The 12,896-nt window shown below is 39.3% G+C and overlaps 1 protein-coding gene across 1 annotated transcript in view; it reads right to left on the bottom strand.

The window, feature by feature from the left end:
• Tlk1 (tousled like kinase 1) overlaps positions 1-12,896 on the bottom strand; it is a 107,800-nt gene that overhangs the window by 12,322 nt on the left and 82,582 nt on the right. Inside the window, exon 13 of the mRNA XM_021639229.2 lies at positions 1,552-1,649. Within this exon, the coding sequence (XP_021494904.1) occupies positions 1,552-1,649 (98 nt within the window). The remainder of the gene's footprint in view (positions 1-1,551; positions 1,650-12,896) is intronic.

Here is a 12,896-nt window from a genome sequence, read left to right as displayed (position 1 = left end):
TGGTCTTTGTTCCTGGTTAGATCCTAGTGTCTCTGGACTTACTTATAACAATCATTCTCAAGTAAAGTGCCCTACAGTTACTAATGTGTATCGCACCTGCTACATACTAAGTTACATAAGGTCATTTGTTTAGTCTTCACCTGCTCCTAGGAAGCAAAGCCTGCCACTGCTTCTGTGTCACATTGAGAGCCCTGCTGCTACACAGAAAAGCCAGACTGAGCACTGTCTGCACACATGTAACGGTGACTCATGGAAGGGCTTCGTAGAAAACAGTTTCCAAAATGCACACTCTGACAGCAACAGCTTTAAAATACCAGCATAATATACCGCATTTGTACAATTTTACTGAAAATCAGCTGAATGTTTAAGTTTCTCCTGAAAAACTGTAGAAAACAAAGAGATTTTTGCTTAGACTAGGTACACTGTAAAACTGTAACAATTTGCTTTCTTATATTTTTAAGCCATAGGCACAAATACTGTACTTAATTTTCAAAGTAAGTTAATTTTAAATTAATTTTATTCTATTTGTTTTGCTCTGGTAGAATTTAGGGTGTTCTCTACTATTTAATTTCTCTCACATGCTAAAAGATCTGTGTTTACGAATTACACATTGACAGATGATCACAAAAAGGCCTTTCTCTAAGCAAGGCATTCCCTTTTCACATGAGAAAATATATATTAAGTCACGAAACTTTAAATTACATTGCTAGCCTTAAAGATCAAGCACTGACAGATACATTTCTCTCCTACACACTAATAAATGTAGATCTGGTAAACTTGGGATCTTTTTGTTGTTGTTTTGTTTTGCGTTTTATTTGAGACACGGTTTCTCTGTGCAGCCTTGGCTCACTTTGTAGACCAGGCTGGCTTTGAACTCACAGAGCTCTGCCTGCCTCTCCTCCCCAAATGCTAGGATTAAAGGTACATGCCATCATTCCTGGCCTCGTGGTAGACTCAGTGGTAGAAGTCTATCTAGCCTGGCACAGCTTATTTTTCTATGTACCACTTACAGTACTCATTCTGATAATTAGATTTAAATCAGAGACTACAATTTGTAGTTCTTTTCCATTTCTCCTTATAGTGTGTGATCCTAGATACATAACTTAAACAATTTTCCTTGATTCCTATAACATTAATTTTGACAAGCCAAGAAATATTTATGAGGTGCCTACCATGTAACAGACACTGTCCTAGGTTTGATGATACAAGGAGATCAAAATAATCTTGCTCAAGAAGCTTGCAAGTTAGGGGGAGGAGACAGGTAATAAATAACTAAAAAATAAACTATAATCCCAGATACTGATAATCACCATGGAAAATTAAAGAAAGACAATGACAGGGAAGTGAGGTGAAACACAGAGCTCTCTGTTCAGGCAGAATTGGTTCAGATATTCAGAAAGGAGTATTTCAGGTGGGAGGATGAGCTGGGGTGGAAAGGTGTCTGCGAAGCAGATCACACAGGCATCCAAGCTGGTAGATAGGAAAATGTTTATGTTCTTTCTTTGTGGAGGGGAAGGACGACTCCTGTCAGGTACAGCTGTGATGACTTACTGTGAATTGTCCTCATTGTTTATTCTCTTGAGCTCTCGTATGTGAAGATTCCTTACTCTTTCCAAACGTTCCAGTTCTGCCTGGATTTCAGCCTCTTCCTGAAGATGAAAAGAAGAAACTATAACAAGCTCTGTTTATGATATAAAAACATTTTCCCATGTAAAATATTTTATCCATTTTCACAGTGACAAGAACAACAGTGTATTACAAAATGCAACTGAGATAGAAGACCAGCGTGGTCTCTCAGTGCCTCAGAGACTGATGAGCAAAAGGCCTATTGGGGGACCCACCCTCTACCCAACAAGTGCACCTAATAAATGCCCAAATTTATTCTGTATCCTGAGTGACTGACTGTAAGGCAGTATGAAGCTGGCTCATCACACAAATGGGTTCCCAAATCTTAACTTAAGAGAATAAATTACTAGCACAAAGCAAATGAAGGTATTTCTATAATCATTAGGGAAGAAGGCAGCTGCTAGAACCTTATAAAATCTGGAATACATATACACTCTTTGGATAAATCCCTATAATCTTTACGGACAGATACAAATGTGTCAAATTTGATAGAATTTTCTAGAAATGTCCAATTTAAAAAATATTTTGAATAAGAGTCTTTGTTGAGTAAACAAACACAAATTATGGCAGTATATTATGCATGTCCTATAATTACTAATCTGTTGTACAGAGCATAAACTGGAAGTAATTACTGAATATTACAGTTGCACTTCCTCTACTCCGTGGGCTCCTTTACTTCTCCCCTGGCATTCACAGCACCTCTGACTAGGAAGTGATGGTGCACATCTATAATTCCAGCATATGAGAGACTAGGGCAATGATGATTATGAATTTGAGTGTAGTCTGAGATATTTATAGAAAGACAGGGGAGAAGCAGACAGACAGACAGACAGATAGATAGATGACAGATTGATAATCAGCGTAGAGAGAACCCTTAATCTAAAAATATCTTCTGAACAAAATCAAATAGTGACACATAAAAAAAAAAAAATTAGATCCAGGGCCTGGTGACCTTATCATCCTGGGGGGGCCTGTGTAAAACTGTCACAAGTTGTCTTCTGACTTAACCCCCCACAATGCCATAGACTTTAAAAAATTAAATCTAAATATGTTTAAACTCCATGTGACTATGAAAGTTGCATCTTTTTCTTCTTCCCTCCTCGGCCCCTCTCTCCCTGTGTGTGTGTGTGTTCAGTTGTTTTAAGAAGCCCTCACTAAGCTCCCACCTCTGAATTAGCATCCTTTCTTAGGCCTCTGGAATGTTGGATTCAACAGGCTAGAAACCTGACCACACCCTGAACATTTGCTATTCTTCAATGTAATTCAATCGCTAGTTTTCACAGAGATAGATGATACAGATTAGGTATTTTATGACAAATGTAAACTATCAAGATAAATATAAATTAGTATCAATCTAGAGTTTTTGAAAGGTTTTTCTATTTCAATCAGTCTTTTCTGTTGGTGCTGGAGGGAACACAGGTTGACAGGCAGGCATTTTAACACTGAGCTACACTCCTAGCCTTTAGGCTTTCTTCAGTGATATTCATCAGTGAATATCATCATTGAAGCCACAGCTTCAGTCATATTTTATTTTATGTGTGTTATTATGTTTTTTTAGTGTGTTATGTGACAGGCTCTTATTATGTATTTTAGAATGGCTTCAAACTTAATCTTCTGCTTTAGGACTCCGGCACTCCAAATATCCCAAGTGCTAAGAGCAACATCATTCATGAAAGACTCAATGTACAAACAAAAACTGAATTTAAAAGCTTTAGAACAATAAATATGTAATACGGTTGTCTTAATTTTGTCATAAGGTAGAAAAAAAACTAGCCCTTTAGATAGGTAAATGGTAAAGCTCTTTTAACTCCAGACCGTAGAAGAGGTTGACTGTCCTCTTCACATGACTAGCGTTTAGAAGGCTAGGAAAAGTTCAAAGGGTCTGATAAAATACATTAAGCCTATCAGAATAGCAATTGGAATACCTGCTGCAATTTTACTTGGAATTGTTACATTGGGATACAATTTCAGTAGTATATTTCCAGAAATTTAGTTTTTTTTTTTTAACTTTTTATTTATGTGTATGGTTGTTTTGTCCACATGCCTATCTGTGTACCACAAGCATGCCTGGTGCCTGAAAAGGCTAGAAGCAAGCATCGGATCCCCTGAAACTTGAGTAGCAGCCAGTTGTGAGCCACCATGTGGGTGCTGGGAATTGAGCCCAAGTCCTCTGGAAGAGCAGCCAGTGCTCTTAACCACTGAGCCGTCTCCCCAGCCCCAGAAGCTTAGTCTTAACTACAGAATTACAAGAGTCATGGAGACTGGCGAGCATATTACCACTTGTTTTATAGTCTGCGGGTCTTCAGACAATAGAAGTAACCAACACTGTAAAGTTTCTAAAAGAAGCCTGAACTATATTTCCACCTCCCATGTGGTAACTTAGTAATTCTTAAACCTCAAAACAACGGACATATTCTAGGGGAAATACAATTGTGCAACTTTAATAATTTCTCCCCAAATTTCACTGAGAAAAAGTATATTGTTATAGAGTAAATATTTATGTTTCCCTCAAATTCATACACAGAGGCCTTACTTCCTAATATTCTATCTGGGTCTTTGGCACACATCAGGGTTAGGAGGAAGGCAGGAAGGTGGTGTTTCATACTGTGCTTATGAAATGAGATCACTGCCTAACAAGATCCATACCCCAGACCATGTGGTAACTAGAAAGAGAGTCCTTACTAAAACAAAACACCACCAATCCCTGATCTACACTCCAGAACTAAGAAAACACATTTTCGTTGCTCAAGCTACCAGTCTGGTACTTGGCTGTGGCAGCCCAACAAAGTATAAACATTTCTGAAGCCAGTAGTTCCCAACCTCCCAAATGCTGCAGCCCTTTAACACAGTTTCTCATGACGTGGTGACCCTAACCATAAAGTTGTTTCATTGTTACTTCAGAACTGCAACTTTGCTACTGTTATGAATGGTGAAGTAAATATCTGATCTGCAGAGTATCCGTGCGGGGTCATGACCCACAGGCTGAGAGCCGCTGTTTAAGCAAATGCTAGAGGCAATACTGTCCAATAACCTCTTCTCGTAAGAAAGGGTGTGGCCCAGCTGTATTATGGTTCCAGGATTCTCAACAACCATTATCTTCTGTCAGATAGCTTCCAAAGGCCTGTTCTAGGACATTAGTCTTTTTCAGTGGGTTCAGAAGTGAGGATGATCTGAGTTCACAATTAATCACCATAGAAAGGTATCCTCAAACTCCCAAAAACCAAACCAAACAGGTCTAGTTACTAGAATAAGAGAACCTAACCAACTACTACATTTCACTGGGCACGGTGGCACACACCTTAGTCAGAGCACTACAGAGGCAGAAATAGGCAGATCTCTGAGTTCAAGGCCAGCCCGAACTACAGAGCAAGCTTCAGGCCAGCCAAGGCTGCATAATGTGATCCTATCTCAAAAATAAATGCACAAAGTTGTTATTTTTGATCAACCACTATAGCGAACCAGTCATTTAAAGCAGAAAGACTCTTGAAACAAAGATATTTCTGGAAATGAAATGGTCTCTATAGGCAGTTATAGAGTGAAAGGAACGTCAGTAAGAACAGATTGCATTAAAGAGTGGTGATTTGGTGATTAAACACAAAATAAAAGGACATGGCTCCTAAGCCAAAAAAAAAAAAAAAAATTAACAACATATACCACAATGGTTCATACTACCTTAAAACACCTTTTTATATTCTGATATTCATCACAAAAGGTCATTAAAAAGCAGATCTCAATACTGCCTCATTATATGACCCTCAAAAATACTACTTTCCAATATTTTTAATTCATGTCAAGTCCAATGGCCACTTCATCCAAACATTTTGTCTCTCAATATACCTTCAGCAGAAAAATGAGTCTTGTTCAGAGTTGGTCTCTTCTGACAACACACTATCCCCTGCTTCATGAGTTCCGCCATGTTCCCTCCAGTCTCTTGCCCCCAACCCCTGTCCTAGCCCTTTTAATTCATGACTTCTTTAATTACACACACACACACACAGAGAGAGAGAGAGGGAGAGAGAGGGAGAAATGGAATCAATTTACTTCAAATGTATCCTTACTATGTAGATATGGGGAAATATGAACCAACAGCCAGCTATTACCAATACAGAGCACATCTGACTTTATCTCAACTGTCATACTTGAGTGTGACTGTGTAGACAGCAAAGGAGGAAGAAGACACAAAGCTCTGGAATTCATGTCTACTTTCTTCTCTAACTACACACATCTTCTTTCCATTCTATTTCCTATTTGAAATCAGGACATCTGCCATCACTGAAAAAACAAAAGGTATCTTTCTGAGGTGTGTTTACCTTAGCTACTTCACCTCCAACCAATACTGTTAATGTTTATCGATGTCTTCCTCCTCCCTCACTTCACTTCCTCCTAAAACAGAAGTGTGTGTAGGAGTGTGGAGTGTGTGTTTCACTCTCCCTTCAAATGTATATATATACATATATATATATATATATGCACACTGAAACTTTTAACTGGGACATGAATGCTACAAGACAGGTTTGCTCCTCTATAGGTTTCTCCATCTTACATAAACAAAGCAAATCCTGTCTAAACTGCTGCAAATAAATGTAAGAATCCCAATGACTGGCAAGTTGAAAGTATAATATTTAGTATTATTCTTCTATATTGCTGTGTATTATAAGGGCAAAATCCCTTAAATACTGACCTGGGTGCTGTCACTGCCTAGCAGGCCGTGAGTACAGTGTAGTCCTTTCTACTTTTCTACTTCTGCTGAACCTTTTTCAGGATATGGGTGGATCACATACTGTTTTTTTTTTTTTTTAAACAAAAACAGTATAAAAAGATTTAACTTTCTACTCAACAGTGGGAAGGAGTCAGCCTTAAGACACTCATGGTGTATGCACATGTAAATGGCATAGATTTATAGTTTTGACTACAAATGGTCAGTGGCTAAGAAATCGTACTCCTTTTGAAACAGTAATTTCTAGATTAAACAACTCTGCTCTTAGTGAGAGAAACTTGATTTGCAATGTTAAATAGCAGCAACAACTTTTCTATTTTTCTTTTTCTTTGAGATAAGAGCATTGCACACTTAGGCTGGCTTGGAAGTCGCTGTGTAGCAAAGGACGACCCTGACCGCCTGATCCTCCTTGGATAATAAGCACTCCCTACCATTCCTGAACTTGTGTGCTGGGCAAACACTACCAAGTAAGGACATCCCCAGCCCTACAAAATGTTTAAATCCTATTGCTTCAACAAGTAAATTAGTATTAAATACTAAGGAAAGAAAACTTTTTCTCCAAATTTTCATTTTGGTAAGTGACTATTATCTACTGCCAAGTTAGGGCTCTGATTACAAAAGCCAGACTGTTCCAAGTCTCTGGACAGATGGAGGTGACCATAAAACAGAGAGCTTCCATCTCTAGCTGGTTCCATGCTAGAGATCAACAGCCATCCTTCACAACCTTCTCATTTTTAAGTAGGAAGCAGCAGTAAGGACAAAATGTCAACTGAAGAATTACAACATGCTTCTTGGTACCTTTCTTGCCCATACACAGCAAGAAGCTAGACACCTCCTGACATTCTTCCTAAGCTTAAATGTGACTTCGTCAAGCACAGCACACTTGCACCAACATTCCCCTGAAAACTCCTCCTCCCACATCACGGCTACAGAAACATAGTGTGCTTGTGGTTGGCCTTAACTGACAGAATTTTCAAGACTTCTTTTGTTTATGGCCACAAATGCAGAGGTGAACAAACAGGACTAAAGATTAAGCTGTCTAATGTCATACTGGTCATTATTTTCATTCAAAACTAAAATGACAAGAAATGTCACAGAATTCATTTCTGTGCTCATACTAAGGATTTGATAACTTGGATGATATTAGGTATTCTAAAAAGGCCAGAAGAGATACCAAAGCATGTGGGGTCAATTCACCTAAAACCACCGCCCTGCATGCTCCACTGTTCAAAAGGCTTGTAGGCAATCCAGTCTTGTCCGTTTCAACTGGCTGCATGTTCCCGTGTGAGGAGTGAGAAAGAGCTGTGAGCTTGTTCTCAGCCTGTAAAGAGTTCACCATGGAGGTTAGTACTGATGCTGCTGCTGCCTGTCACTGCTTGTTTCTCTTTGCAGGTGCCAATATCGGTCAGAGAACAGGATGTCAGTGGCAGTTGTTGCTACACTGCTATCTCTTCAGAACGAGGCACAAGGAGAGATGAATGCCACATCGCAAGGAGCAGAGGAGAAAGAAAGAAAGAAATGGTGTCAGGTGCCATGCTGGACGTGATCCCGTTTCAGTAGAGATTGAGATGACTGTCAATTGCTTATCTGATTGCTTCAGGCTGATACCTTTGTGTCTGCTGATGATTCTTGCCTACAAACTGGTTATGTTTCACCAATAAAACTCCTGGCACCTAAACAAAGTCTTATAAATCTCTCTCTCTCTCTCTCTCTCTCTCTCACACACACACACACACTCATTCCCCAAACCCTACTTTACTGTTTAGTGTCTGATATTGATACATCAAACTTTCTAGCATTCTCTTCAAATAATCACATACTGAAAATATCAATTTGAAAATAAGAGCAGCAGCTGTGCTACCGCACATCTGTAGCTCCAGTACTTGGCAGGTAGAGGTAGACAAAAGTCTGTGAGTTCCAGGCCAGCCAGAGAATACAGTGAGGCTCTGTCTCAAAACACACAACAGAAACTAGAGAACAAAGAGGAATTATATTCACACACTGTTCACCTTATAAACCTAACAGCAGTGTCAAGACACAGTAACTGTTCCCGAGAACTTCAATTTCTATTTCCTTATCAGTCTAGGGTCCTATAATTTCTAAAACATTTTTAAATACTATGAATAGAGAGACAGTTTACAGAACTTTTTCATTGTCTGGTTATTTCACTGAAAACACAGGCATCTTCAATTCCAGAAAAACTATCTGATTCTACAAACAGCCTACAAGAGCTTTGTAAGTCAGAGAAAAAAATGTTTATCCATCATGAGAGCTAGCAAAGGCTAGTATCAACACAGGAGCAACAAGTTAGTGGTTTGATGACACTCCTAAATCCCTAGATTTCACATGGGGCAGAGAAAATTTTATGGTGAGTTGTTACTTTGCCGTGTGTGTACATGTGTGCAGGTGCACGTCTGTGCTAACATAAGTCAGAGGCTGACACTTGGGTCTTTTTCAATCACTTTCAGCTTTACTGTCTAATATTTAAGTGAGAGAGAGAGACACTGGGTGAAGGGGCGTGTGTCTGGAGGTGACTGTAGAACTAGATCACTCCTTCTACCTTTATGTGGGGGTTTGGGGTACTGAACTCGGCTCTTCACACTGGCATAGTGAACAATGTTGCCTTCTGGGCCATCTCTCCACAACCCACCTAAGTGTTTGAGACAGGGTCTCTCACTGAGCCTAGAGTTCACCAACTCAGCTATGCTGGTGGCTTGGGAACTCGAAGGGCCCACCTGGGAGTACAGATGTACTGCTGAGCCCAGACCTCCCTCAGCTCATGATCATGTACTGCGCATCTTACCTACTGGGCTCTCTCCCTGGCCTCTAGTTGCCTTTTTGAAAACAGAAAGTTATTCTTTGTAACAAGGTTTTAGCACGCACTAGCTATAGGTAGTTTACATATTTACTGGTAGCAAAAATGAGTACTTTCCCTTGAAATCATTTCAGAAAAAATGTAGTCTTCATATATTTTAACTATACAGTTCTGTTCTATGTGATCTTAAGATATTATTAGAAAGTTACTTGAGGGCAGAAAAGACAGCTCACCAGGTAAAGCACCAGTCTCAGTCTGCCTCTGTTTGCTTTCAGGACTCAAATGGCAAATGGAGAAAAACCACTCTTAAAAGCCATCTTCTGACCTCCTCTCGTGATCACACCCACACCCACACCCACGCATGAACACACATCATGCATGCATGAATGCATGCACATACAGTGGAGGGGGAAAGGAATAAAAAATCTGGGGCTGGAGTGGTGGCTCAGTGGTTAGGGGGACTGGCATCTCTTCCAGAGGACTTGGGCTCAATCTCGGCTCTCAAGTGACAACTCGTAACTGTCGACCAGGGACACAATGACCTGCTAGCCTCCTAGGGCTCTGCACAGACATGGTGTACAGAAGTACAGGCAAAATCCTCAAACACATAAAAATAAATAAATTGATTAAAAACAATTTAAACTTATTTCAAAGTGTTTGTACTTGAAGGGGAAAGGAGGAGGTTTCTTTAATAACCTTTGAAATAGATTTAGAGTGAAAAATATATCAGTTAATAACAAAAAAGAAAACACTTTTCTAGTTTAATTTCAAAGGAAGGATCTGTGAAAGAGAAAGAATGTGAAAAACAACAAAAGTGTTCTTCTCTGTGACAAACTGAAACAGCACATTTCCCCAGAACAAAGGGACAAGCAAACTCACTCTATTCTAAGATGCAGACAACAAAAACTACCTGTGAGTTCACTCTTCTCAACACACATAATCTACTTGTTATATGTCTACAACACATTAAAAAAGAATCTAGAACAGTATATGAAAATAGCCACTGAAACAGAGGCAAGGAGAAGCTAGCTGGCTTGTTGTCCACTGCCTGAGTTAATCCATTTAAAGCACGCGTCATTCAGAAAGCTAAAGCTGATGCTCACTTGAGAGTTATTACAACTGGGTGCAGCAGTGCACACCTGTAATTCCAGCACTCGGGAGGCAGAGATGGGCAGATCCTGAGTTCAAGGCCAGCCTGGTCTACATGGTAGTTCAGGACAACCAGGGCTTGGTAGAGAGAGAGGAGGAGTGTGAATGGGAACGAAGGAGGGAGGAAGGGCAAGTTATTACAATGTCATAAAAGAGAGAGAGAGAGAGAAAGAAAGAAAGAGGCAAGAAAGAACATAGTATGTGCAATTCCATTGAGGCCTGAGAATCATGCCTGCATCAGACAGAGTAAAATGAACGACATATGAACATGAGAGCAATGACTGCGTAGACTCCTGAAAACTCAATTCTTATCATAAATATTTAAAAACCTTTTGTGCACATTACTGAGGCTGGAACCCAGGCCTCATACACAGCATTTTGGCTTTTTTTTTTTTTTGGAGGAGGGGTTGTTTTGTTTTTTTGAGACACAAGTGGGTCTACACACCCTCACTGTGTAGAGGGTGCTTGGTGACTCCTCCCACTGCAGTTGCCTATGTTCTAGGGATACAGGAGTGTGCCGCTGTGCCTGGCTTAAGAATTCTTGATATACCGTGAGATAATACAGAGTGACCTTCATAATCCTAGAAGACAATACTTGGCACTTAAGTAAAGTTTTGGTGGCAAATTTGATTTATTCACTTTAAGCCACATACTTTTAAAGGTTCCTATTGACTTTATCACACTTTAAAATTTTATTTTCTAAGACTCTAGAGTTGCATAGATATAAGCTGAAAATGATTCATTTAATAGTAAATAAGCTTCTCTATATTGTTTACCTCTTTAATTACCATTAAATATGAAATGCATATGAACAAATTATGAACTACAACACAAAGTATCAATTTTACACTTAAAATGCTGTTTCTATTCTAAATTCTTATGGTGTTGGATTCCTTAACAAGAAATATGCTTATAATTTACGGCTAATATAATAATTCTACTTTACGTTAAGAGTTTATTTCTGGGAGAGAGAGGAAGAAAAGAGAAGGGCAGCAGGAGGAGGGATCCGAGAGAGATCTTTGCTACTCTAACATGCCCGGCTCCAAATCTACACCCTTATCTGATCTGCTATTTACTTAGTAGATCCCACAAACTTCAAGTACTCACTACCAGAACAGCCCAGCCTATGGCAAAAGCTAAATATTCACAGTTGAGGTTTGCTCTACCAGCACCAAATCCAGGAGCTTGGGAACCAATAAAACAAAATTTTCTCTTGAACCAAGACCACCCTTTGTATGTTGAGTCTCTGTTTGTTGGTCTCACACACTCTATCTGTCTCTGTCTCTCTCTCTCTCTCACACACACACACCAGAATGACCTACTTTCTAGCTGTGCTTAGGAACCTATTTTTAATACAAATCAAGTTCGTGCTTATTTCTAATGGAATAACTAAAGCATAAATACCCCGTTTTAAGCAGGCAGCTCCTATTTAGTTGCTCTCTAAGGTGACATTACTTGCTCAGTTTTATTATCTCTATGAATTGCCAGCAACTGCCTTTATAAACACTATCATTCTTCTCACCCAAAACAGTCCCTAAGAGCTGTAAATACTTAAGTCTTTCAGTACTGTGAATTGACACTTTCTCCCAAAATACTTCATCGCAGAGAAATAAGGGGGTGGGGGTCATGTTGGGAACTGGTTGAATAGAAGATGCTAGAAATCTAAGATTCAGCAAATCTGATATATAAATTGGGAAAATGCACAGAAAATTATTATGGTAGTAATGAGACATGGAGGTAGACTTTAAGCATTGGTCATAGACAGCAAATATTTTCAAAGTACCAAGAAAACTTTAAACTCAAAAATCAACTGCCAAAATGTAAACCTGAAAGCTTTCAAAAGTTTATTAAAAAAGGACAACAACAAAAACAACCCACATACAGTAATGCTGACTTTAACTGCTGTTAAGTTTTAGTTTTAGCTGAATAAGGCAGATAGAAAATGTCATGTGAAGGGTAATTTAAATGTACCACCACATGTGTGACCAGTGACCTCCAGACACAGCTCTAAGTGCACCTTCAGTAGCACAGCAGCATCCACTCACCAGTAGCTAAGTATTAACACACAGCCTCAGCAGCACTGTGACTAAGCATTTCCTCAGCCACAGAATAAGCAACCATACCACAGTAGCCCTTTATTATCAAGGGCTCACCAAAAAACACCTATGTTTCAACTAAGGCATTAAAATGCTTATGGAATTTTATTTTTAGTTGTGTGTTCCTTTGTGCATAAACCATACATGCCACAGCACAAATGTGGAGGTCAAAGGACAGGTGGATGGAATCATTCTGCTTCTCCCATCATGCAGACCTTGGGTTTCCAGGCACCTTTACCTGCTGATCTATTTTACTTGCCCTTGGTGAATTTTTATATGAGGAATCAAACATTCCTCCTTTTATCAAAACAGCGTAGATGGACATAAAAATACTTGTGACTCAGCTGTACCTCACAGTTCATTAATGGTTGTACTATTGCTACAATTCTATCTGCAGTTCTGTCTGCTTTGGACAAGACTGCAGCTGTCTATTTATCTCAAAGAACATGGGGAAACTGAACCATCACAACAGAGTAGAAGGACATCAGGGAAA

Source organism: Meriones unguiculatus, chromosome 8 (genome assembly GCF_030254825.1).
Source record: "Meriones unguiculatus strain TT.TT164.6M chromosome 8, Bangor_MerUng_6.1, whole genome shotgun sequence".
Taxonomy (NCBI): Eukaryota; Metazoa; Chordata; class Mammalia; order Rodentia; family Muridae; genus Meriones; species Meriones unguiculatus.
This window is presented reverse-complemented; position numbering and strand designations above follow the sequence as displayed.